Source organism: Tyto alba, unplaced genomic scaffold (assembly GCF_018691265.1).
Source record: "Tyto alba isolate M040663 unplaced genomic scaffold, T.alba_DEE_v4.0 Super-Scaffold_7, whole genome shotgun sequence".
In the NCBI taxonomy this organism is placed as follows: Eukaryota; Metazoa; Chordata; class Aves; order Strigiformes; family Tytonidae; genus Tyto; species Tyto alba.
This window is the reverse complement of record NW_024881328.1, coordinates 13,645,313-13,672,573: the sequence shown is the minus strand read 5'-3', so window position 1 is coordinate 13,672,573 and position 27,261 is coordinate 13,645,313. Positions and strand designations below refer to the sequence as shown.

Genomic DNA, 27,261 nt, shown 5'->3' with positions numbered 1-27,261 from the left:
AGCATGAGCAGGATGCTGGCAGGTAGGTGCACAGGATAGTTTTGGAGGTGAAAGATGACAAAGATGCACAGAAGATTGCTGCCACCATGATGATACGGACAAGTCACACAGAGAAGGGTTTGGAAACAAAACTTCCACAAGATGGAGTTAAGGAGGCAAAGGGCAAACTTACTCAGATACATCTGAGTTTCCTTGCAGCTACAGCAGCCATGTTAACATGCACTAGATGAGGACCAGGTTCAACTGTTTTGATGTTAATTGCCTGGCTGCTTTAATTGGACATAGGCTTCTAAGTCCTAAGTCAGCTGTGTGTCAAGATAAATTGATATTCACCTCTTATCTCATCTTGCCCAGTGCTGCATTGTCAGTACACATGTTCCCGTGCATGAGAATTGTCCACAGAGCTGATGAATTTTTTTGCAAGAGGAACAAGGAACATTTTACATCTGCAGTGACTGTTGGGACTCTAAGTTGAGGCAAAGCTACTCTGGCCTGAGTTCAGCTTCTGCTCTAGGGAATGCCTCCAAGGCACCCATAACCATCATCAGCAACCGGGTAATAATCAGAGCTGCAGAGCTACTCATCTACTCATCAGCAGCGCAATGAATGCACTTGGATACCTGATGGCCTCTGACGATGTGACATTTGCATCATTCATGCAATGCAGTGAGTGTCCCTCTGGACTTGCTGAGGGACACACTGGTCTCACAGTGTAGCAACACCCAGAGCTAAAGGCTTAGTTACCACAAATCTGTGTTTTGAGCTGGGAAGTTATGAGCATAGCTGAGGACAAGGTAGCTTTCCAAGATGGGTCCTGGCACACTGGACTTCCTGCTGCAGCCTGTGCCAAGGAGCTGACGTGGAGGGATGCAGGGCTGCTGAGTCCAACTTGTGCCTTTCTCCTCCTTTCTCCTCCCTTTCTCCTTTGGTTCTGCTATCCAAGAGGACGTAGGATAGGAACACCAGAGGGGACAGAAAACATCCCCACTGCTTCTGAGCACTGCACTGTCCCATGAGCTAATTTTGTTAGGTGGAGCACCACGTCTGCTGCCAGGCCCAGCAAGCCACCAGCAGCCAGGAGCAGCAGGCAGCGTGGTGCAGAGCCAGCATGTGGTTTCAGGCTAGGGCTGGCCATGAACTTGCACTGATACACTGACACACCCAGCCTGACTCCACTGGGTCTCTCTGAGCCCCTGGAGCAAATGTGGCTGCAGGTTATCTTGCAGTCACTCCTGTTCCAACCAGCAAAACATTGTCTCAGCCTCCTATCTCTGGTAGGGCTTTGTATTGAGAGAACTCAGGCTCTTTCCACCATCCCCCATTACAGCCTTAGTGACATAAAAGCAGAGGAAAAAATACATTAATTACTCTGCATCAAGGGGTGCAGGGTCTTTCACTAAAGAAAGTGAGTGAGTCAGGAGGGTGTAGTCTCATACCACAAGCTTTGCTGTCAGGCTCCCTCACTGGGAGGGAGACCCTGAGTCTGAGAGTCTCCTTGCTGCTGCACAACCCCATGGACAACTGGACAGTGGTGCAGTCTACCATGTGCCCATCAGCCAAGCTTGGCACACGGAGACAGGGGCAAGAGGCTGGCTGCTGCCTTGTGAAGGGGCTTCCTGGACAGGCGTGTGCTTGGAGGAGCGATGCTAGAAGACACCTCTGACTGCAGCTCTCTTCCCTCCTTACAGGTTAATTCCCTCAGTGAGGGCCACCCCTGTTTGCTGGGCCTAGAAGCAGGTTCGTCACCATCAAATGACCCTAAACCTGTCCTCACAGTACATCCAACACAAAGCAAGCTAGGAGACCTGGACTATTGCATATAAAGAAGCAGTACCATAGGCTTAAGTTTGTCCTCAGTTACATAGATGTAAATAACCTGATCAGATGCAAGCAAAGGTACTTGCTTTTGGCTACTGCTGGAGTGAGGAGGACACTGCATGGGATACAGCACTAGCAAGAGAAGCTTCTGTGAAATTGGCCACCACTTCGAGCCATTTACTGCATCACGAGGCAGGATGAATCAATAATATGTATTGAGCTGGGAAAGTTAATCTGCATCCAGAGCATCATAACAAATTAAAAGGAAATAAAATCAGTACAATTCCACTGGCTCTCATTGCTATCACAGTGGAGAGTAATTAAAATCCATGGACCAAATTCAACACTGGAAGAACCCTCCTGAAGCCAGAGGCACTGTACGAGAAGATTGCTTTTCCCAGATGCTATGTTTCAAACAGTAGCAGACATGTCCAAATGGTCAGAGTAGACAGGGCAAGGTAAGAGGGGAACCTATTTAGGAACCAGGCATTCTGCTTCTTGCTCTTCCTCACCTGGATTCATGCTGCCTATCTGCTGCTTTGGTGCTTGATGGGGCTGAATCTCAAAAGTTACAGGTATTTGTATGTGGGGATCCTGCTCATTTATCAAGACCTTCCCAAGCCAACACACACCTGGCATACATCAGCCCTGTCTTAACAGCCCTGTCCTGCCTCTTCCCTGCTCCATGGCATTACCCTGCTCCCTCTGAGCTCTTCTTCCCACTCCTCAGCACAGCCACCCCTGCTACACCTTCTCTTCCTTACTACAGAAATTCCTTTCCCTACCGCAAAGCACCCTCTGCTATCCTGCTGCCTGATGAGGCTCTCAACTCATCTTTCTCTGCTTTCCTATAAACTCCTCCCATGTCCCTGAAGAAGCAGCAGCTGAAGGAGGATGATCACCTGCCCCAAAGCCATAGCCACTTGCTCTCCTACTACAGTTTTGGTCCAGACGTGCATTAATTATGAGCTGAAGCTGTGCTATGAAGCAGAAATTCAACTTGAAGCAGCATCTGCTGCCCACACTTCGGTACCCTGCCCCTCTGTGAGGCCCCACTGCCACACGTGGCTCTGACTCAGCTCAGTCCAGCAGCTGATTCCCACTGAGTAGAATGAGAATGTGTGATGCACAGAAAGCACATCCCTCATCACTGCACACAGCACCGTGTCCAACTAATCAGCCCTGCAGCATGAGGTGAGAGTACAGCTACCAAACAGGCACCCAGAGAGGCAGCTGATAGTGACACCAGTTGCTGACAGTCAGCAGGACTGGGGATGTGAATGCCAAAGTTTGGTCTGCAGGACCCGGGGGTTGGAAACAGTCATTAAAGGAGGGAGGCACTGGACAGAAGAAACCAGTCTGGGGAAGTCCCATACCCGTGTCTAGCAAAAGATTAGATCTCAGCATTCTTGTCCAACCTTCAAGTTTATGAATCCCTTATGTCCTGTTACCACACCCTGTGCATGGCTTCCACCTATGGAAGCTATCCTGACATCAGCAGCATTAGGCAGCTACTAAATATCATGTGTGGCAAACTCCAGTCTGTACAAGTACGCTACTGCTGAGGACTTTTACACATGGACACATTTACTGCACAGTAATTATGATAATCTACAGAGATAATCCAAAATGGATTGTTAATACTACTTTACAGATTGATGTAGTGTGATCCTGCAGCTGGAGTCATGGACTGAGAGTTGTATTTCCAGAAATACCACGCTCTTGTTCACTGTCTGGAAAGGTGGACATCTCACTTGACCTAGCTTTGCTTCAGCATGGCTTTCAAAAATTCAGTCACTCTACTAACATATACTCACCTCTGTAGCCACGTTCAGACCCACCAATGAACATCACAAAAGCCTAATTCTTGAAAGTATTCACTGCCTATATCCACAGCCATCTTCTCACAGAACATGCTACATAATTTCATCAAAAATAAGTGCTCACCTCTTTCAAAACAATTCAGCAGGGACTGCAAAGACCCTCTGGAAAGCTGCCCCTTAAGTGCCTATCTAGGGGCCAAACTCCCTCATTTTTCTAATTTCCATCTGAAAATAGAAAACCGTCTCTCCTGGTCCACAGAACCAGGGCTTCTCTCCCAGGTCACCTTTTTAGCTAGCTCACTGAAAATGAGCACCATGAGCTTCTGCTGTGTCATGCAAGCAGGTGCATTCACCTTGGCTACGGCGGGAGGGAAAGGCTGGCTCTTGTTCTGGGAGGAAAGCAGAAGGCATGACCAGGTGAGGGGAAGTGTTTCTTTCACACATCCTAAGAAGGGGAAGCATGTCTAAATTTTTCTCTTTATGGTGGGCTAGGAACATTATTTTTTAATGATGTACTACTTAGCATGTATACATCATCTGCTTTTCCTATTACAACAACTTTGAGTTGATTTGTGTAATATTTAGACATCCTCAAAGGGATTACTCTTTATGGTAGTGTTAGCTTGAGGCATAACTGGAGTTTTGTCCTGAATATGACTTTACTCTGAAAGGACTGTCTTTATACAAGGTGAGATACAGGTAAAAAGCATGGCTCCGAATGCAATAAGGAAATAAAGTTGCTGACTCTCATCCCTCTGGACAGGCCAGAGGGAGCAGCGAACTTCTTCCTATGGAGGTCAAAAGCTATCCTGTACAAAGAGTTCAAGCTATGCCCTAATGCATACTGCATTGTTACAAGCATGGTGGGAATGGCTGACGTGGCTGTGGGCTATGCTAGTGCCTGCACTTGCTTCTGGGCTGGACTAGCTCTATTTTATGGATTTACTTCATACTACTGCTCTAATGAAGAAAAGCCTGAGGACTGTACTGAGAGCCAGAATAAAAAGCGTTGCAGAGTTATTGCTCTTCTGTTTGCATGTGACCAGAAATAATACAGCACTGTGTAAATGAGCAACGACTGTGTCCCTTGGGGATGTGGCTATATGGCAACCAGGTATGACAGAATCTGGAATAAAGGGCAGAATATCCTCCCTGAAAGACATGACTGGCTTTGGAGGCACTTTTGTATTAGCAGACCTGGTTCTCAGAGCAAGGAATGGGATGTCAGCTCTTCCCATACCTGATGGAAGGTGTCCTGAGACTCAAGGGGCAGATCAAACAAGCAAACTATGCACCTTAATCTTAAAAATCTGATCAGCTCAGGGGCTGCTTATCAGTAAGGAAGGCTTCCATGGCCTACTCCTTGCTCTTCCAAAACCAGATTTTCTTTCTTCTTCCTCCTGTGGCTTTGGCTGATGTTTGTTCTCAATGATACTGAGCTTTCAGAGAAGCTGAACAAATGACTTATGGGGTCTACTCGCTGCAGGTATGGCTTCTGCAAGCATAAAGCACCAATTTCCAAAACCATGTCTAGCCCTTAAACTAGGAAAAGGACTGCCGCATTGGGGCTCACAGACAGGTTATCTTGTGTTGCGGAAACCTGAACCCTGATTGTCCACAGAGAACAGAGCTGTTGCAACAGCTGTGGTAAAAAATGGGGCACATCAGTGCAAAACAGTTAAGTACCGCAAACCAGGATTCCTGAGGGAGTGCTCTCAGATCTTCTTGTAATTGAGGTCTCAGTTCAGTTCAGGCCTGAGGTTTTTCCAGGTTAAACTACCATAGCACGGATTTGCAGTGAAACTGTATTGATCCTTCATGAGAAGCAGTTACCTCCCTGGCTCTTGAAAGGGGTCTTTCAAGAGGGACCTCCTTGTGAAAGAGATTATTTCTGTCTATTCCTAGAAGCAGGCTGGAAGAACCACCATGAGTGACAGGAGTACTTCAGCACAGAGCTGACTGATATCCCCAGGCACCCACATCCTGTTAGTCCAGAGGGCTCAGCTTCAATCCAGCACCAGCCATGGCTGGTGCTAATTCTGCTCCAGCCAAACTCTGAACCGCTGCTTTGCCTCTAGACCTCTCCACAGGGTGGGTTTATTGAGCAAGGTTTAGATTTAGATTATCATCTAAATGCAAAGATCCTTAAAATGAGCAAGGACTTGATTAGAGGAATGGTAGGTCACTTGTCCTTGAGACAAGCCATGAAGTCAGCAGATAAACCTGTCACAGCAGCTCTGACAGGCTGTGACACTAGGAACTACTGTGTATCACTTCTGTGCTAGGTCTGAATGGAGCTCTCTCTCCTCAGTGTCCGAGGGTCTTTAATTCCCTTTTTCCTGGGGGAAGAACCTTGCATGAAAAGTTCAGCTCTGTGTACTCTGAGTCTTGTGAATCACTTGCTTGTGGTCAAACCCACTGTCATCTTTCACTCGCTAACTGGCTTCCTAAACATGCCTGCAGAAACAGTCTGATTCCTGTGATGCAGACAAATGAGTTTTGACAGGACACTGCCAGCACTGTTCCCAGGAGCTGGGGAAGCCACAAGATGGGCTGCAGAGTGTCTGACTGGAGCAGCTCTAGCACTGCATCCACAGCTAGTGCAGTGTCTGGCTGCTTCTGCAAGCACTGACAAAGAACCAAGCCTGTAAACTCCCACTAGCATCTGCTGAAGCTTCGTATCCCAAAGGAAAAATGGATTTTTGCTTACACGTATCTTTAAGCATTTCAGCAGCAGAGAAGGCAAGGGCGTAGACACTCTCTCTAGCTGAAAACACAAAGCCACGTTTTTTCTTTATAAGAAAAAAATTACTGCTCCTCCTCGATCGAACTGTCTAAGACAGGAGAATGGAAGAGGATTTCAAATGCTTTAGTTCCTTCCTGGAAAGAAGCCTTTAGGATGGGTACTGTTTAATTCCCAGTCAGGTTATTTCTAGAAGGCGAGGGGACGGTCTCAAACCCAGGTTCTAAAACGTCTGCAGAGGACCCTGAGTTGTTACATGGCAAAATTAATATCAACAGACAGTGGAGAATTATTTTTCCTTCCTTTTTCCCCTTGTGTTTCACCTTGAAGCAGCTGTTAGCGAAGCCAGAAAACTCCTCTGCCCCTCAGTGTATTTAATACAGCCTTGGCAAAGGGACTGCAGTCTGTCATCTCATGAATATGGGAATTGCCTAATTCTTCAGCTATTCTTATTACCTCAGCCTGAGGGTCCCAGCTTTCCATAACTAATTCCTGAAATCACAGACTTTCCACTGTCCTTGCTGTCCTTGAGCAGTAAATCGCTGCTCCTCATGTAACTGATGCCGTTACCTGCTGTCGTGACACAGGTTTTCTGAGCCCCCTCCCTGAGCAGGGATGACACTGTGGACAAAGCTACTGACCCCAGTACTCCTGTGCAGTTCCTGGAGCTACTCACCTTCTGTCGCTGTAACTTGGAGCAGGGTATTTTGAAAATAACAAATGCTGCATGGCACTCTGCAGTGGCTAGGGGCTGGCTGAACAGCTCTGAAGCCTGGGCAGCAGGCTGGCAGCAGTAATGCAATCCATCTCCGGAAGCAGAGATTCCCTCACCCTCTACCAACAAGACACAGAGCTCCCTGACTCTTTCCATGTCCTACCTCATCTGCAACTCCCACGAAGTTGAGGGATTTGAAATGTTTCCTACCTGTCACTTCATCTTTCCCTCCTTGTCACATATGTTCTCAGTCTACCTTCCCTCCCTGTGCCCATGTACCTGTTTTCTGCTCCTTCATTATTTTTCCTAATATCAGTGATCCTGCCAGCCCTGTCCATCTTCCCAAGACTCAGAGCTAAAGCTGTTCCTGTGCTACAAGGTGGCAACTGCTGCCAGGACCCAGCTGTTAGGGCTGCTGTGAATTGCAAAGCAGCTGGAAGCTGAGGCTGAGCTAATTATGAAGGAGGGACTGCAAACCTTGTGGAGATTCTGGCCAGAGGTGCCTAGTTTATTCCCAGAGACAAATGGGTGCATCCTTTAAATGTCAGCAGGTGACATGTGAGCAGGAAAATCACCGAGCTGTGGACAGCTTTACAATCCTGGCTACAGAGTGTTGCATGTGATGCCTCCTCATCTCACAAACACCCACGACTGCTGCTGCCAAGCAGCTCTGGACAAGGAGAACGTGCTCACACGCTGCAGTGGCAGCTGAGGAAATCTTAATGCTGGTTTCAAGGGCTAGATTCCTACAGAGCACAGACAGGTAAAAGCTTTTCTCAGAGGCCAGGAAGTAGCTACGGTAGCACAGGCTATTGAGTGAGGACTATGGCAAGGTGGAAAAAACCTGTAAGTTCTTCCTGTTTCTTTTGTGATACAGGATTTTTTCCCTAGAGTTTGCCAAATGGGTAGCTGCATCAATGGTTAATAAAAATGGGATTATGTCTTCTAGTAGTTTATTGCTTCTTTGTGGTTCAAAACTGGCCCATACAGATGCCACAGAAGGAATCACCTTGATAGTCCATGGTTTTGTAATCCAGACCTTCCTTTCAATTAGTCATATTATAGGGCTGTAAATACAGTAATTCCATCAATACTATGAAGCAGTCATGCTGCATTTGTATTAACATAAACAAGTGCTAATGTGCCATAGAGCTAATCTGGTATGACAGTAATTGGCCGATGCCCAGCCATGGAGGCCCTGGAGCTACATTTGCTCTCTCTTCTCTGAAAGAACTGTCCTCTGAAACACTGGAAAGGCAACAAATTGTGATACCATATCTTGCCTGCCAGCAATGAACAATGCACTTCTTGCAACTGCAGCATCCAAGCTGTTTGGGGTGGGAAGACATACTTGTTTGGGGGGGAGTGTATTTAAAGTGGAACTTGATCTCCTACAAACTTAAATATCAAGAAATCAGGATTTCCAGAACACCTTGTAAGACTAGATCAGACTTGGCAAGCATCCAATGGATATTAAACCCAGAAAAGCCATAAAAGCATTCAGTCTTCCTTCCCTTCCCTCTGTGACTACTGGGAGCTGTACTTCATCACCTAGTCCGCAGTAGGCTCTTCTCACACCAGTGAAGCTTAAGAAGCTTAAAACTTTGTAAATGCTTCGGGGCTACCATTGTTGTCTTGTGCAGTGCTCTACAGATAGGGCAGTAAGACTTAAATCCGAGACTGCAGCTGGGGTTTTCAGGTTAAAGGCCTTAAAGATCAACATAAGCAGTGCCTAGGGATGGGAACCAGATGTCAAACGCAGCCCATCTCCTGTCTGGGCCATGAAAGCAAGTGCACAGACTTAAAAACAGGCTAGGATCAGGAGTCTTCAGGGTTACAGTCACAATAGGAACGATTTACTTTGCTTTCGGAAATATGCCCTTCAAAGAGAGTCTTAGTGAGGAGAGGCCTTCTCTCACTTGTGAGGAAGGCTGTCAAGACACAGCAGATATCTATCTAGGCTTTCTGTATATGGCTCATCAGTTCTGTGCATGCTTTGCTGTCTGGCTGTACAATGCCTTGCCTAATGCACCCTCATCCATGATAGAGCTCTTGGGTTCTACCCCAGTACAAACCAAAGAACAATCAGAGACTTGTCTTAATCATTCTTCTCAACAGTATGGCACGAGAGGCACATAATTTTTGGCAATATGCAAGAGCAGTATCTCAAAATCCCAAAGCATATATGACCTGTCAGTGCCCACAATAGCTGCTGCAACACACAGTGAAATTAAGAGAGAATTTTGTTAGAGGAGGTGGGAAAGAACACCCTAAACAGAGAATTTAGGATCTGTGAGATGATGGCTTGGGTTCTGGATTTGACTTAAATCTTTCTAGGTCTCTGATCTGCTCCTCCATCTGTAAAATGGGATCAATAAAACCTCTCCGACTTGCAGCAGGGCTCCCAGTTCTTAATTGATGTCTGTGAAGCATTTTGAGAGCCATGAATGAAAGAAACCATTACCAATCCCTCAGGCCGTACTATAATACCAACAAACAATGCAGAGTTGTTTATAATGCTTTGCAGTGCCACAATGACTAGGAAATGAGGGAAGGCAAAAGTGTAGATGCACCCAGGGCTGCTCTGCTGCAGTGTAAATAAAAATGGTAGGAGCAGGTTTTATAGATTTCCCTCCGGGGAATTATGTTGTAGCTACTATTTTCAATAATGCAGTAAAACTTCTGCCTCTGTGAATTCAAATAGATGCCTTTGCTAATAGCTCAGGTATCAAAACCTATTATGAATTCGGGAAAATGCATCCTAGAGTTAAAAACGTTATGAATCACATGGAAACGAATTAAGAAATGACTCACTTGTACTCCGCAGATTTAAAGAGCTAGGTGCTGCTCAGCCCACCCTTACAACAATTGAACTCTGGCTAATACCACGCCAGCACACAATATTCCACCTTGCACAGGACAAAAGCCCCGCGGCATCTAAAAGGCTCTAACCTGCTAATTTGCAGAGCTGCCTCTGCGGCTGCCGGTTTAGGACCCGGCGAGAAGCAGCCGGGGGTCTCACCCGAAGCCCTGCGCAGCGCGGGCCAACGATTTGCCCAGAGCAGAGCGGTTCGGCCCGCTCGCCTGCGCCAGGAGCGGTCGCCGAGGGCTGCGAGTGAGGAGCCAGCAAAGGCAGGAGGTGGGGGGCAAGCGGGTCCCCCAGCAACAAGCAGGTGTCAGCCGGGAAAGGCACGGAAGGGTTCGGGAAGCGCGCGTGTCCCTCCTCCCCGCTCCCGCCGCGCTCCCCGGGCCGGGCGCGGAGAGAGCGGTTGTACCCGAAGGGCCCCGTCGGGGCAGGCACCCAGCGCCTGTGGAACGAGACCCAACGAACAAATAAATGCCTAAAAAGCTGTCCCCGGTTCCCCTCCGTGTGCCGCCCCGGGAGAGGGGCAGAAGCCGGGCAGGGGCGGGGAGGCCACCGCCAGCCCCGCAGCCCTTCCCCGGCGCGCAGCCATTCGCCTTTGTTGCGGCGCCGGGGCTGAGCCCGCGGCCCGGGGCGCGATCCCCTCAGGTGAACGGCCCCGGCAGCGCGGCGGAGGGGAGACGCCCGGCGGCAGCAGCTGCCAGGATGGGTCCGCCCGCACCCACCTACCTGCGGAGCCCGCCCGGGACGAGTCGCCTCCCGCCTTTGTTGTGCGTGCCCCGGCGGCGCCGAGCCGCCCCGGCCACCCCCTCCGCGCCCGCCGAGCGGCGGCCAGGCCCCGGCTTAGCCCGTCGCCACGGCAACGGCGGGCGCGCGGCGGCGGCGCGTGCGAGGTAACGGCCGCAGGGGCTCCGCCCGCCGCGCAGCCCGGGGCGGTGGCCGTGAGGGGGACGGACGCACAGACACACACACACGGAGCCGGGTGCCCCCGCGGGGCGTGGGGCGGGCGCCGGGAGGAGCCGGCCGCTCGGCCCCGGCTGTCGCGGGCGCTTGGCTTTGGTGAGGGCTTGAGCGGCGGGAAGGGGAGGGAAGGGGTGGCGGGACCGGGACCGGGACCGGGAGCAGGCGGCGGCTCGGCTCGGCTCGGCTGGGCTCGGCTCGGCTCGGCTCGGCTCGGCTGGGCTCGGCTCGGCTCGGCTCGGCTCGGCTCGGCTCGGCTGGGCTCGGCTCGGCTCGGCAGCCACCCGCCCGCCCCGCCCGCCGCCCTGCTTGGCGTGTCCTGCAGCTCCCGAGCTGGGCTTGGATTGGCGCCCGGCTTCCCCTTGAGGTGCTTGGGATCCCGCATTTTCCATATCTGGTAGCTTTTCTTTAGACTGACCGCCGCGGAAGTCCCCAATATCTGGTCACAGACTGCACCCTCTTTTGTCCTAAAGCAGGCATGGCTCTGGTGACTTTCGTGACCATCTTCCTATCCCAGCCTTCACAGTCTTTTGCACCCGACGGGCAGCCTCGCTGGAGCCAGCGGAACTGCTCAGAGAATGAAGCCAAGGCAATGGTAATGCCTCTGGTTTTCCCCATTCCCGAGCACAGAAAGGAGTTGTATCCTGCATTTGCAACTATTTTATTCTCACTTGCCATTCATTTTAGGGGTAGCAGTGCCAGCTTGAACGCCTCTTCCCTTTCAGACAGTAAGGACTTGGCAAACTTGATGGTTGCTTTCATTGTTTCTAGGATTAAGTGTCACAGTTCACTGGCTCTATCATGTAATGCTAGATTGAGCTGCATCTTATTATCCATCTTGTATGTGTGTATGTTCATCTCATTCCAAACAGGCAGGTTCTGGATTGGTAAGACTTGTTAAATGAAGTTTCCCTGATCAGAATTGCTCACTTTCATGGGTTTCATTAAGTGATCAAGCAGATGTAAAGACATTGTTTCTGTTTGATGATGTAATTAAGTAGAGAAGAACTAAATTCTGAAGAGAAAAGCTGAACTCAGAGAGAAATCAATGGCATGGCAACCCTGAACCCTTTATGTGTGTTCAACACCTGATTATACATGTTTTTTCATTCTGTGGTCTGTCAAACTCCCATTTCACCTTAGGATTTCAGCGGCACTGGGCTCACACAGCATCCTTCACTGAAGACTCTTAAATTACAATCCAACATATGAAACCTCCTCGGTAAACTTCATCTGAGAGAGAAGACAGACGCAGAGACAAAATGTGTTCAAGGTCACAGAGGAGTTCGCTGGCACAGCTGGGAAAAATTGCCAGAGCAGCCGTGTCCCAACCTTGCTCCTCACCCACCAGCCTTTGCCCCCCTGGCCGAAGGCAGCAGCCCGAGCAAAGCCAGCCTTGCTTTTGGGGGGGCAGGGGAGAGGGGACGTGACACACCCGTCCTTTAGTTGCCCCTGGTAAATCTGGGCCTGTATATTGCTCATTCAGTAAACAATCTCTTTATTACAGAGTTTTTCACCGTATACAAGGATGCCTGGAGGATGACCCAGTGTTACTGTGCTATAGAGGATGATAAGAACTTGGAGACTTATTGCGATGATCTTTGCAGCTCCCCCTTGTTGTGGTTTAGGCCTGATTGGCAGCCAGGACACCCCTGCAAAGAGCTGCCTCCTTTTCTGATGCATGCTAATTTATAAATAGCCCCCATTCCGCTGCTTGGAGAAAGCTTTCATTTCTCCTTGTACTTGATGTACGTGATACTCTGCAATGGAGGGCAGATGTTTGTACCAGATTCTGCTCCCATGGAAATCAGCAGTAGAAGACTCAGAGGCAAGAGGTGAAATAGCATCAGGGTTATCTCCTGTCCTCAGCTCAGAGCTCCTGTTACAGCCAGTCTGAAAGGGCAGGAGATGCCCTTGGACTTCGCAGCATAGTCTCAAGCGCACGCACGCCTGTGTCTGCTGGAGATCAGCATCCTGTTGTTTCAGAGTCCAGTTACAGCTAAAGCTGGAAAAAAGAAGTATCTGTCTGCATAAATAGGAATTTTCCTCAATTGCAGGAGCCAGCAGAGGACACTGCTTTGTCTCTGGCTCTGAAAGGGCTGAGTGATATTTTTTTTTTCTTTTTGTTCCTTTTGCTGCCTTCTTCCTGCTCCATGACTCTGGTGGCACCTTCGGCAGAAGAACAGTCATGATCCCTTCTTTCTTTATCCATATCCATCCGAGGATTTTATTTTCCAGATTGTTTGCTGCTGCTGAAGCTGTAGCAATAACGCTCCCATATAGCTTTACTTAAGGGAGGGAAGAAACAAAACCACATGACAAATCGGTCCAATTTATCACAGCAACAGAAACCTGCAATTCAGCTAAATCGCCCCCACAGGCCAGCTTAGGTGGCATCAATATTTAATGACCCGAGTGCCTCTGCCTTTGCTGCTCTGGCTTCACCTCGGCCCCTCCTCACATCAGAGCACGCCCCCCCAGGTTTGGCACTCCACCGGCAGGGGAGGGCACCCCCACGCTTCCTCTGGGGTGAAGGGGGTCTGTCTCCAGGCTGCAGATAGCCCACTTGCTATCTGCAGTGGCCCAGCCCAGACCTGCTGGGCATGACCAAATTCTGCCCCTTGTCCTACCTGGCTGCACCACCTGTGCGGCACATTTATGCCCGAGTAACAGCTCCCAGCTTTCTGGGCATGTCTGTGGGCTGTGGCAAGCAGACAAGCAGGAGCAGGACTGGACCCATCTCAGTTCACGGCCTCTCCTACAGCCTTTTTTGGGATGATTGTACAACCCAGACAAGGCTGTTCACCTGGTAGCAGGCTGGAGGTGAGTTCTGTTCAGCTGTCTAAATCTGTTCCCACTATTCAGGCAGGAGTATTTTATCCCCAAAGGAGCTGCAGTGAAATAAACGCCCAGCAACAGGACCTGAAAAGAGGATGAGCCAAGCCATACCAAATCCCTCCCACCCATGAGCAAAGGGGGGCAGCTGGGGAGCTCAGGGGTCTCTTTTGCTGGGCCCAGGCTCCAAGCTGGCCACAGCGACTGACATCGAGCATCTCCCAGCTCCGCCCTGGCATGCTGCTGTGGCTCTTTTCTGGCCTGCTCTGCCTGAGACAGCAACAGGAACAAGTGACAGGTTATCCAGTTATATATGGCCGCATGCACGTTCCCTCATGGCTCTTGCCTCAGTTTCCCTGGTCTGTAAAATGGAGATGAGCAAGATCTCCTGGTGAGAAGCACAAAGTAAGAAGAGGCATTTTTATTTATCAGGGCAGTGGTGGCATGGGGGAATTTGCACTGCTGGGCTGACAGTAAATGACCCAGCAACTTGAATTCCTCCAGCAAGACCACACCTTACACCAGACTCTCTGTTCACTTAAAAACCCCCATTACCCAGCAGATTGCAGATTCCAAAGCGGGTGTTCAATATCCACTCCAACGGCATTGAGTGGCAGAGGCCATTACAATAAATGGCTTTTTGGTAAGATGGCTCTAGAACACACTTGGTATTTTAACACTGGCCAGGGGGGCTCATCTCTATACAGAGAACACATTAAGCAAAGCACCTCTGTGAACATTCCCCTGTGTTAAAGAGCTGTGTTAATGCGGGTGATTAAGAATAAACATAACAGCAGAGGCTGCTGTCTCAAAATAGTGTGGGTCAGTGGCTGCGTGGCAGAGGGGACCATGATGCATTCAGAGAGCTCACATATTTGTGAGGGAACAGCTGGTTTGCTGCAGACCATCCAGAGACGCTGGGCTTCTTCCAGCGCCAGAGCTCGGCAGCTGCTGGGGTTTGCTTCCACCCCCTGGGTGCTCAGTGACAGCCCCCCAGCCCCTCCGCTCTGGTGGTTGTAGGGCACCTGTCTTGCTATGGGCACGGCCTCAAACTAACAGCAGAGCTGTGCAGATCGGTATGTAACTCAGCAAACACATGCAAGTGCCCTGGCAAATACTTAATGGATTGTTCCACCAGTTAACTCTCCAGGAAAGGAACTGAGAGCCAATTCAGTGCCTTCCAAATCACAGCTCTGTTAAAAAAATTAACAGAGCACAGCTCTTTCTCTTGGCAGCTGTCCAGTTATTAATTTCAATGTATCAGCTGCATCTGAATGGGTTTGGGCTTCTGCCCACTATTTCTATTTATTTGTTTTCCATTCATCTCCGCTAAAATTAAAACTCAAAACCTCCTAGAGAAAATGTAAAACAAACATGCTGAACCAGTGTTGCTGCCCACATACAATGGGCAGAAATCACTGCACTTGTTCCTCCTCTGCAGTAAGGTAAGATCTAATTCTTTCGACTTGGGGCCTCTCACCTAAAAAATAGCGCAGGCACCTACAGCACTAGCTGCAGCCTTGAGCAATCCTTGTTTCTGAGCGCATCAGTAAGCAGCAGCCTTCAGCCCTTGACTGTAGGTTTTGACTGTGTACTGGGTCACAGTGACTGCAGAGGTCCTGTGCTGGAGACCCTTCTGGATTAAACAGCATCTGCATGGTTTAAGAAGACAGGGCTGACAGTCCAGATGGTCACACTGAGGCTCCAATCCCACAGAACAGTTTGCATTGCACCCATGTTACAGTACAGTGTGCATTGGCTGTGGAAAGAACTGCATGCTTTTAAAGGAAAACACATATAATAACACAGCATTTTTTCCCCCCCCTTGCTTTTTCCCTTGTTGCTATCAAGAGCCTGGTGGAGGTTCCTCAGGCCAAGCTTTGCCTGTGCTAACTGGAGTTAGATGTTCTACCCTGCTGTAAGCACCCAGCCTGCCCAGTGCTTGCCTGACTTCTTACTGGTGTCTGTTTGTTCTGAACCCAGCTTTATCTCAAAGCACATCATCTGATAAAATGTTTTGCTATAAACAGCCAGGCTTTTACTATGGTGTGATTCTTTACACACCAGAGTGTGAATAAGAACTGAAAAGCCAAAGGTCATGAACTTACTTTTAAAGTGATACAAATGACAAAATATCCTCATTTACAAACAACTACAATTTTTAAATCCTATTTCCAACAGCTCAATCAATAGGATTTAACTGTTGATGTACAGGAAGAGATTCTTAATAAGATATGTAAAATGCACTAAAATAAAGCTTTGGTCTTTTTCAGTGCTTTGTCTTACAATTCAAGTGTTTTCCTTCCTTAAAAACACATGCAAGTGAATGCATAGTGCAAGGTATGAGTCTGCTTGAGTAAGAAATTCTTCTGCCCATTACCTAAACAGATTTCCTTCCACCAATAAATAGAGTTCCCAGTTCTGCATTTAGGGCATCATCGGGAATGACATCATCCTCCATGAACTCATCTCCAAGCTTCTTCCACCATGGCCAGCGAGTGTATTTCAGCATAGTGTTGTGGGATTGTCTTGCCTTAGTGGCGACAGGGATTGATCGACTCATAAAGACATCAAGATCTTTTTCCGTGGTCTCTGCTAACCCTGGAGCATCTGTAAGAACATGGAGAAGAGTTTTCTGTGTTTTGTTTGCGGTTTTACAAGTATTTCAAACAAAAAAAGAAAGAGCACTACCCTCCCACTTTCCACTGTCCGAGGTCACTCCTTTCCCCATGCCGGCATTACAATTTTATGGCTGCATGATAAGCCTGATTAGAGATCCAAATTAAGGCTAATCTGAAAAAATAAATACATAATGGGGGAGGGAGAAGAAGCAGTGAAAGCAGGACTACTTCATTCAGGTGCAGTGGTGGCATCCACCAAAATGACTTCTGAAACTATGACCTAAGAGAAAGAGCAGCTCCCGGTCGCTACTGCTGGATCGGCGCACCCGGTGCAGGGTGACATCAGTGGAGCGTTCCCACCGCGCTGGCGCAGCAGCACTGCGTATTCCCGGCCGGGGGGGGGCACTCCGCACGGTGTAAGAGTGTGTTGATGATTTGCCTGCTCAGGGAGCGATGAGCTGAAGTGACACAGCACGTGACAGACTAAATAATGGAATCCAGTAACTTGCTGAATTTTGTCCGGCTTGGGTGCTCTCTGGTGGCTGCAGTTTGCTACTCTCCCTCTTTCACTCCAGGCTACTTGTTTGGAATTCAGATAGCACAATAGGGAATTCCATTTCAAATAAAGCCAGGCCAGAGAAAATGCAAACATGACTCAGAATTCATAGCTCAAAAATTTCCCTTTTTATCTGGAAGAGGTGACAACACTTCAACCAGCAGCTTGCTTACAGCACAAGAAAACAGAACAAAGTAAAACAAATGTAGAGGAATAGGTTTTGTGAGGTCCCCTTCTTAGAAATTTTGATGCCTTTTACAGGGCCATTGCTTTTCTTGTGAACATATCAGAGACTTATAGCAGAAGAATCAGCCGCTCCTTGAAAAGCCAGCGTATATACTTAACCTATAGTTACCTGGATAAACTCTAACAAAGCCTGAATCTCAAGATAAGGCACAGAGCAAAGGAAGAAAGATACTTCAGTTTTGAAAGGAGGCTTTAGCACTGTTCCCTCTAATTTTCTCTCTAAGTGAGTTTAATCGAAATGGTAATCAAAACTATGACCAGAGCAGTCACATACTCATTAGCAGCTCCACATCGGTGTTGACCTGAGCCAGTAACGTCTCTCTCCGCCGCGCTGCTCTCTGATCCAGTCTGCTCCTCAACAGGAACTGTGCCAGCTTTTCCTGGGCCTGCATATGTAATTCTTTACTCATTTCTTCTGACATTTGGGAAGCCTGGAGGAAAATAACAGTTTATTATCATTTGGAACTGGTTATTTTAAATCTTTTGGGAGCAGAATAATGTCTAAACAAGGAATGCAAATACTGTTCTTAATTGTTAACTTAATAATTTTGCTTCCTCTGCAGCTCTCTCCAACACTATTCATCATCAAGTATATAAATTTTCCATTTACAGTTTGCTTTGATCCTTTTTATTAGATTAATGGTTAAAATCCCCAATATCCTACTGCCTTGCTGTCAAACAAGCAGGGTTAGTATACGCATACCTCACATGGATTATCTTGATCAGAATTTATGAAGCTGAATATATTTCATCCCTACAGTATTTTATGTTGCATCATTAATGCAAATTATGAAATGACTAAGAAACAGACCGGATGCAATTTGATGTAGTCATCCACCTTCTGCTGCAAAGCTAGTCTCTGCTCATCAGTCAGTCCCTTGGGATCTTTCCAAGGAGAGAGAGGTCTCCTCCTTCTTCGTTTTTCCAAGAATTTACAAGCCTTTGTAAAGAACATATGAGAATATGACAATCACGGGCAGGAAGTTTGTCTTCTTGCTTTGTTTATAATCAATCAGTGAAAGAAAAATGTTTCAGTACTGCATCTGTTAAAGCATAAATTTAGCTATGATGCTGAAAAGACAACACACGATGGTCAGCATGAATACTAAAGAGTAAGTAAGAACACTCATAATAAATTACTGACTCATTTGTAGTATGGTGAAATTCCAACCCTAGGTTTCAAAGTGGCAGGTTTTATATTTTACTAAAAGACTGTATTAGGCTTTGTAACCTACGCAAGGTCTAACCTGTCTAAGCAACTTCTGGCTCTAGAGTATCATCCTCTGAATAATTTTTAAATAAATTATGGCCACATTGACAGTAAGAGAATAAACAGAGCTTTTTGAGGCATCGCAATAGTCCACTCAGTTCTATCTAATGTTAGAACAAAGTATATACACTTACAGCTCTCTGAAGGATGACAGCTGCTTTATACTCCTTAAGAGATTGTCTCTGTTGATGAAAACTTCTTCTTGCTCTATATCCTCGCCAGAATCTCTGGATAGTTAATGCTGATTTCCCCTCCATATCCTCCATGTACTTATTTACCTGACCTACAAATGTAACAAAAATCCAGTTATAAGACTGTGGGTTGGGATTTCTTAACAATTAACATTCTTATCCTCAAACAAGATAGTACCAAAAAAGCTTGGGTGCTATCAGTTTAAAACCCTTCTTCATCCCAGGTTCACTAGCTGTGGGCCATGTCTCAGAGACCCATAGCTGCAATGGTGCTTTGTAACACAAGAAAACTCCCTTTCTCCTGCACCATTTTGAAGCAGCTCTTGATCAGTAGTTACTGAGCCCCTGTAGAATTAGCATATTCTCTGTCAGATAATTGGGTCAGGAGAACAAACACTAAGACTACAGCGCAAACAGACATGCAACATTAGGAAATATACTTGGGGAAACTGTTCTTAAGGAGACCCAGACAGTTTAATCTTCTGACATAGTTTAATATAAATCATACTGGCATGGATTGTTTCCAGTAAGGCCAGCTGTTGTTCATGGAAGAGTCTCATGGCCCTCTGTCTCTGAAGTTGCATTTGCAGTTTTAGAGCCTCATCTTCCTTCTGTTTTTTTAAATGCTGCAGCTCCTGTTCCCGTTTAGCTCTGCAATACACAAATACATTAACAATTAGTTTAAGTTGTACATTTCTTAAAAGTACCTCTCTTTCTTTTGTGTTAAATGGTCCACCATCAAGGGAGGAAATCCACAAAATAATCTGCCATCCCAGCTGTTGGTTGCAGGACCACATCAAGCAACAAGAAATCACCTGCAAGCTAACAAATTACCACACTATCTATAGCCATGAAAAATTCTGAGACAGTCACTCAATCTGGTATCAAATCGAAGGACATATTTTTACTTAGGATAAAGTTCTAAGGACCCTGAACTAGAACAACACTTCTGGTTCCATCTTCTGGGAAGAGGTAAAGCAACATTATCCCCCTGCTCCAGTATGCACCTTTTCCAGTGCATCCATCAGCATGCATAGCACCTGCATTCCATAATACATACTATTATTTTCGTACTGACTGCAAGAGTAGATCAGAGTGTTAGCTCTTAAGGCTCACTTCTTAAATTTGGAGGGATTTTTTTTTTCTCCAGGTAATACAGACTAACACATTTTCCCCATCCACTTTGTTAATAGAACACTAGGAAGGAATTTTCCTGCAAATTCTTCCTGATCTGTACTAATTGTTGTCATCTGATGTTACGATGATGTCCCACTGTGCTTGTCATTGGAAAAGCCCCAGCAGATATTTTGCAGATGAGAGAAATGAAAACTCTGTAACTGGCCCTGGAGTGTTTAAGCTATTAGTAGCCTGTATATCAATTATATATACATTAACTTACTCATACAGAGACTAATATACTAATACTAAATATACTGATGTATAGATACAAATAAATACCGAGACCACTTGGACATAGCCTCAGCAAAACATGAGGAGCTGTCAGCTAGGGCTCCCTTCCCTTCACTACCCCTTCTCATCCCAATGGACCTGACCTCATCATCAGCTTAATGCTTGAGACTTTACGAGTTCAGCCTATAACAAGGTAATCATGTGACTCGTTCTCCTATTGCAGTAAAATCACTTGCCTGCTCAGGACCGGAGTACCTGCACTGGGCCCACAGCCCCGAGTTCTGCCCTCCTCTAGCACTATTCCAGGGACAGTGAAAGGAGCACCTTAAGCACTAGGAAACAACAAACAGAGCACGGCCATAAGGGGTGCCAGAAAGGAGAAAAAAAGGCTATAGACTAGAACTAACGTCCAGCAATTTTGGTTTTGCTGCATGTCACATACCTTCAGACTCACAGTACTACTCTTTGTGTTTCCTATTGCTAGTATAAATTGAGTTGTAATTTTTCCAACAACCATACTTTCTCCTCAGTTTCCGTAACTGGATAGGGAAAGATGGGATGGAAACTATTCTGTAAAAGAGATGCTATGGATTTAAAGACCTGGCCTTAACTGATAAAACAGCCCCCACCATGATCTGAGAGACCATATCCCTTTCATGACAGTAATGCAGACCTGAAGCGTGCCCACACCTCTACCTACAGAGGCAGATCAAGATATATGTGATTACATCAAAATGGTCTCAAGGAAACTACAGGTTTTCAGCCCACACATTTCTGTGAACTTGAGCTGTAAATCTTTGCATTTTTAACCCAGGCTGGCACATATACTTCCAAGTTGAACAATGTCACCGGATCAAACAGGATTTTTGATTACATTTTCATCATAAAACTATTAACAGTTTTCCCTATAGATTTTTATCAATCCCAGTAGGTGGAAAACTACAAGAATGTTTCATGAACTTCTCAGATGTACGTTTGTGAAACTACCAATAGTGTCTGTCAGGTACATAAATGTTTCTTTGATACTGATTATTTCCCATGTGGTCTGCAAAACACATGCTTTGCTTCATTCTCTGTTCCTCCTAACAATAAGACATATTTTTTTGCACAAGACCACACTGTGACAGGCAAATGCCTCTAAACAGAAGCAAAACAGAGACAGAGTAAGATCCAAGCTTCCTTCAGCAGTCCATGGCACAGATCAGCATGATTAATACAAATCATTGCCATTTTAACAGTTCTACAATTATGTATGTAACTGAACTAACTTCAGGGAGTGATCACTTTAATATTCACTGAGGAGATATTTCTGAAACCACAGAGTTTCAGAAGTTTATAACTTGCAGAGTTTAAGATCTTCTACTGCAGCTGCAGGTGAGCCAAGTTTGGAGTTTCAACCTCAGCAGTATTTAACCACACTTGTTCTAAAATAAAACTGTAAATATAACCAGACTCTGGCTGTTAAAAATTAAAAAGTCCTCTTGAAAGCTTTTCTCAAGTCATGCTTACAGTATTCCAAACACTATTTTTCAGCATAACACTAACTGCAGCTTTGATCTAGACTGAAAAAAACAACACTGGAGCTGTACAGTTACTATATTTAGGTAGTACATTGGGACAGACTGAGCCATGAACACACAACTGAACGGATATGAATACATTTCCATTCCTCTCAATATTAAACAAACACGTTCAAAAGTCCATTTAAATAACTCAAGGACTACTTAAGAAGCACACACTAATGCTTACAATACTGAAAATAAGACAGAAGAAAGTCAAGTATCTTGCTGACTGCTGACACACTCACCACCCTTTCCCTTCTGCTTTACCATGTTATGTCTTAGCCCATGCAAGTTTTCTGGGCTATGATTTTGGCTTGCAGGCTTGCAAGGTGCCCAATGAGGACAGGAATACTGGCTCAAAGTGTATGGTGGAGTAAAAAGGAGTGACAAGGATGTCATTCTTGGTATTTCAGCTCAAAATCTGGAGTGGCTAGTAGCTCTCTATAGACACATTGCTTGCCCTTGCAAATCTTCCAGAATTTAAAGATTATACCCTAGTTAGTCCAATATCTTCTTAATGCCAGTCTAGACAACAAATCATAACTGTCTGTTTTCTAACACCTTGATCATAATGCAATGTGATTTGACTAATTGATTTCTAAGATCTAGTTTTGACATGGTGATGCGCAACATGTGCAAAAAAAGGTTGAAAAAACCTGCTGTGGAGTCTGAACTTGATTTAGATTCCTTAAACTATGTTAAATACACCTCAAATTTCTCATAAGAGTTAGCCTAACATGTGCTAACATTACTGCTCAAATCCTACTTCAAGTAAGACAAGTATTATTTACATAACTTCATTCTTCAGTGGTGCTCCAAGTCAGAGGATACTATTTCTAGGTCACTGAAGTGACTCCACTTCTGAGAGTCAAAGATTTAAAATATTAATGAAGAATGACGTCTTGTAAGCACTATACTGAGCAAGCACTATGGGCCCTGGTTTCTGCAGCACTTCACCACAGCAGACTGGAAACTCCAGGACAGCTCCACATTCAATTTATGGTGGAATTTTGTGTCAAGTTATCTGTGAATCAACTGTTCTACCACCAGCACACCATCTTCTGGTGCTATTTAGTGCAATCCCATGCTACAGTGTGTCACACTTTTAGTTTTCCGTATGCCATAAATTTTTACAAACAAAACATATAAAAGCAACACAGAAGTAAGTTTTTTCATGGAGAAGTTTGGCAGCTGGGAAAGGGACAGTTGGAGCTTTTGGCACCAGAAGCAGCAATTTGGTACTGCTGGAAAAGCACATTGTTTGGATGTTTCTGATAAAAGAATCTGTAGTAATACAGCCCATATTGGCATTACTTTACCTTTAGGTTTCAGAAATAACAGCTGATTGGAAAAAGGCATCTTCAAGATGAAGGAACTCTTGGTCAGCTCAAACTTACACCCTGGGACATGGGAACAAATCCTCAGGGAAGATATTTTCAGGAAGGACAGCAAGGTGAATGGGAATAGTCAGCTTAGATTTATCACAAGCAAATCACGTTTGACCAGCCTGATTGCTTTCTGTGATGAGATGACTGGCTCTGTGGATGAGGTGAGAGCACTGGATGTCATTTTCTTTGGCTTTATCAAAGCCATCAACACAGTCTCCCATGCAGGGCAGGACTGGCATTCAGCAGAACCTCCACAAACACCGAAAATGGGTCAACAGAAACTGCATGAAATTCAAATGGGAAGTTCTACACCTGGTACAAAATAACCTCATGAACCAGTACAGGTTGGGCACTGACTACACCCAGACAGCAGCTCCAGTGAAAAGGACCTGAGGTTCCTGCCGAGTGACAAGTTGAACACATGCCAGTAGGGTGTCCTTGCAGTAACAAGGGCTAGTTGCATAGTGGCCTTCTCTGGCAAAAGCAGAAGCAGCAGTTCAGAGAAGATAATAGTTTCACTTTACTTGGCACTCTTGAGGGCACATCTGGAATACTGGCAACACTCTATTGGGCCTCCCAGTAGAAGACAGATATTGACAATCTCTGGAGAGACAGGGACTGTCCAAACAGAGACAGTTAGGGCTATGGAACGTTTGCAATACAAGGGCAGGCGATGAGATGGATTTGTTTAGCCTAAAGGAAGGGAAATCTAATTTCTGTCTTCCACTACCTAAAGGAAGTGTTATAGAGAAGACAGAGATAAACTCTTAGAGGTTCACAGAAAAATTACAAAAGGGAGTGGTAAAGAGCTGCAACAAGGGAATTCCCACTGGCTGTAATGAAAGAATTCTCCACAAGGCAAGCCATTTGGCATCAGGACAGGGACCAAGTGAGATGGTGGGATCTCCATCCTTGGAGACCTCCAGAACTGGATACAGCCCTGAGCAGCCAGATCCCATTTTGAGGCTGGCCCTACCTCAAACAGGACATTGGATTACATGACTTAAATTTTTCCTGTCACTCTGTGACCCAAGAAAAACCAAACCTACCTTACTAGAGACTTCTCTTTAGTGCTTTTTACAAAGCCATACTGTTTACCTGAAGCTCCTCTGTAAAATAGTCACTGCTTGAGGTAGTTTTTTCAGCCTTTTCCTTGTTTGAAATCCCCTCCACACAGCCTGGATTATACAAGCTGCTTGATGCTGCCTCTGAAATTAATAAAGCAGTTGGTAGAATATTTTCTCTGCATATAAAAACACTTATTACTGCTTGCACATTTGGAACAATCTCAACATTTGGCCAAAACCCATCAGTTTTCAAATGCATCAAAATTCAGTATTTATAAGACCTTAAAGTCCCCAAGCTGTTACAAGACAGTTATTGTCATGAACCCTGTATTTGCTCCAAAGGCAGCTAATCTGATCATCTGGATTGGTGCTCTCTGTGGTAAACAAATTAATCTACAGAACAAACATAAAATATGTATTAGCTGCGTTAATCAATGCTAGAAATTCGTATTTAAAACACCTAAAGCACTTGATATTTCAAATGGTGATTCAATCGAAATACCTACACTACAGAGGACAGAAAGACAAGTTTGAAGAATTAGCAGCATAAGAAATGTCACATTTGCAGTATGATTGGAAGTCACTGAAATGCAACATAAAAAAAAAAATCAATTCTATTTTTAAATGGATTAAAAAAAAAAAAACAAAAACAAACCCCCACACAAAACACCCTGCTCTGTTGAAGGTGAAAGCAGGTCTCTACAAACATAACTCTGATTTCCTTTAAAGTATCGTCTCTGGGAAACACGCATGTAAAATTTTGTTAAGCAGTTTATAAAACACACATCATCTCTTTTATTTGGAACACAGCCTAGAAGTTGCTCTTACTGAACATTTTCTCTATATGACTTAATACTGTGTGAATGCTGCCTAGAATTCAGAGATCTAAATTTGTAACACTGATGTGAGAAAAGCAGATACAGTTGTTTTTGGTTTATAGTTAGCAAAACAATTTTTTTTCCCCTACAGTTGTGTACAAATCCATGGTGAATCTGCAACAGAAAATCAATCTCTCAAGTCACAGTCTCATACCTTAATCACTAGATAATTTCTTGATGTCCTCAAAAATTACAGAGGGGAAAAAATAATAAATAGAAAAATTTTAAATCTATTAATGTAGTGAAAAAATAACACGGACTTCAAAAAGCATCACCACCATGACAGAGTAAATCAATTCTAAACATACATAAATCACATGTAACTAGGATTTCGCATATAAAATCTTTATTAAACTTCAGCACCTGCATTTCTCCGTTTCCATTGGATTGTTCCAAGTACAGAAGGTCCAAGAGTTGACTGAGATCCTTGTCAAATCCTTTGCCAGTCCACTGTTTACTTAAAAGCCCTTTTAACCCTAAGAGAGACAAAAGAAGCATGTGACATCACTAAGGTGAATTTTTCTTTTCAGGATTTCAAACTAACAATTTTAAAGTCAAAAAACCAAATCTGATTCTATGTGCAAAGGAACACTAGAGCAGAACACCATCAGTCATATTTGGGTTTCAGTGCAGAATATTATCAATGAATATCTGGTGCTCCAACCATCACAGAGAAGTATTATTCAGTGACTGTAATTTTGTAAGTCCAAGTCACTATCCATTGTGTCTGCATAACTGGCAGTTAAATTATCAATGTACTTTCAGTGTCTTATCAGGAAGTCATTGTAAGGTACTAAAAGGATGTAAAGCACTATGCAAGTGCTAGGTTTTATTAGCACTGCTTTCATATTTTCCGTAAGAAAGTGTTTTTATTTATAACTGGAATTCTTTGATGTCTTATCTGTATAGCATAATCTAACTGTGAGTACACGTGCATCCAACCTCTGAGACAAAACAGCTTTTTATGTTCACAGTAGCTAAAAAGCGCACTTGTGCTCCCCCCACAACACAGACACTCCCTGTGCTGCGCAGAGGACACAAGTAGACAGTAACACATGCTTTTTAGCTTCGTATCAGACAAATCCCAGAGCTTGAGAGTTCCACAGGGAGTTGGAGGGAAAAGGAAGGAGGACAGGAAGTGTTTGGATAACCTCCTCAAGAACTGCAGATTCAAGTAAGTATTCCATATTCAAATCATGGTCCATACACATATCCATACACTGAGCAACTCCAACACTCATATACTTATGGGATCTGGACATGAAGTACAAAGTTTTTCATGCAAACAGAAGTGGCACCTCTGTTCTATCACACATACACTATTTTGGAAAGACGATGACAGTTGAGCACTCCCAATGGTGTCAGCGGGTGCCCTAAAGCTGCCTGAGCTCTGCAAAAGCACATATACACGAGGCAGTTCCCTCACAGAAGTCCTGTGGGTCTGACACAACCACCTGCCAGTTTCCATACAGACCACACAGCCATAGGCACCTTTCAGCTACTGTCAGGGAGTACTTCAAGTGTGCCTCTTAGATGTGTCAACCCAGGTAGACAAAAAGGCCAGGCCCTCCTGGAAACCTGATGTAAAGACCGTGCTAGTCTTGGAGATGTAAGGTTCAGGTGATGTCCTCACCTCCAGCAGGCTGCCTTTACTGACAGAAAGCTTAGGCTGAAGTACCTCAGACTGGCAGCGGCTCTGAGACACTGTGAAGCCAAGTTACTTCAATGAGACGGCCAGATGGTGGAAATGCTGTAATGCTTTCCTTGTTGCTGCTGTTCCTCAAACTATCTAAAGGATTCCAAAGCCTGAGTGAAAACTAACATAAGGACTCTAACTTACAAAAAAAAAAAAAAAAAAAAGAGGAAAAAATTATATTTTTTTTCTTAGTGGAAACAGGAAACGTGTACAGAAGAGAGATGAAGACTCTCTAAATAACTGTGGCATTTTGCGATTCCAGAGCAAAATAAAGCATAATCTTTTGATAGAGACTTGTACCTCTTCAAACAAGACAGCATTCTACAGCTGAGACAATCAGACCATCACAACAGCTTTGTAAGTATCCACAATGAGGTAGCAGCTTTAGGCACATTATACTTAATTCCACACCAAAAGTAGACAAAAGGGTGGCAAAACTGCCCACCTGGTCCAGAAATCTATCTGGCTGGTGCTGCCTAATAAGTAGTCAGCACAAGTGTAAAAAAGGAGAATCGACCCTTTTGTCTAGCACACCCACTTCTTACTGTCCTTGTCCCCAAAGGACTGGGGCTGCTCACAAGTAGTTTTTACCATCAATAACATCCAGAATATAAAAGAC

The 27,261-nt window shown here is 45.4% G+C and overlaps 2 protein-coding genes across 7 annotated transcripts in view; both read right to left on the bottom strand.

Moving 5' to 3' along the window:
• LOC104363473 overlaps nt 1-11,043 on the bottom strand; it is a 47,691-nt gene extending 36,648 nt beyond the window's left edge. For both annotated transcript variants that reach the window (XM_042783735.1, XM_042783736.1), the window contains exon 1: nt 10,692-11,043. The gene's annotated coding sequence lies outside the window, so the exon portion shown is untranslated. The remainder of the gene's footprint in view (nt 1-10,691) is intronic.
• Nucleotides 11,044-11,602: 559 nt separating this feature from the next.
• The window catches only part of IQCB1 (IQ motif containing B1), a 24,156-nt gene continuing 8,497 nt past the window's right edge, over nt 11,603-27,261 (bottom strand). For 3 of the 5 annotated variants that reach the window (XM_033003437.2, XM_042784070.1, XM_042784071.1), the window contains exons 8-14: nt 25,310-25,422; nt 24,100-24,209; nt 19,150-19,292; nt 18,585-18,733; nt 17,992-18,120; nt 17,455-17,611; nt 15,773-16,367 (exon numbers count right to left, since the gene is read on the bottom strand). In XM_033003437.2, coding sequence (XP_032859328.1) covers nt 16,138-16,367; nt 17,455-17,611; nt 17,992-18,120; nt 18,585-18,733; nt 19,150-19,292; nt 24,100-24,209; nt 25,310-25,422 — 1,031 coding nt within the window. In that variant the 3' untranslated portion in view covers nt 15,773-16,137. Of the gene's footprint in view, nt 13,211-14,097; nt 15,410-15,772; nt 16,368-17,454; nt 17,612-17,991; nt 18,121-18,584; nt 18,734-19,149; nt 19,293-24,099; nt 24,210-25,309; nt 25,423-27,261 lie in introns of those variants that run through there. The other 2 variants (XM_033003439.2, XM_033003440.2) reach the window with 2 other exon arrangements.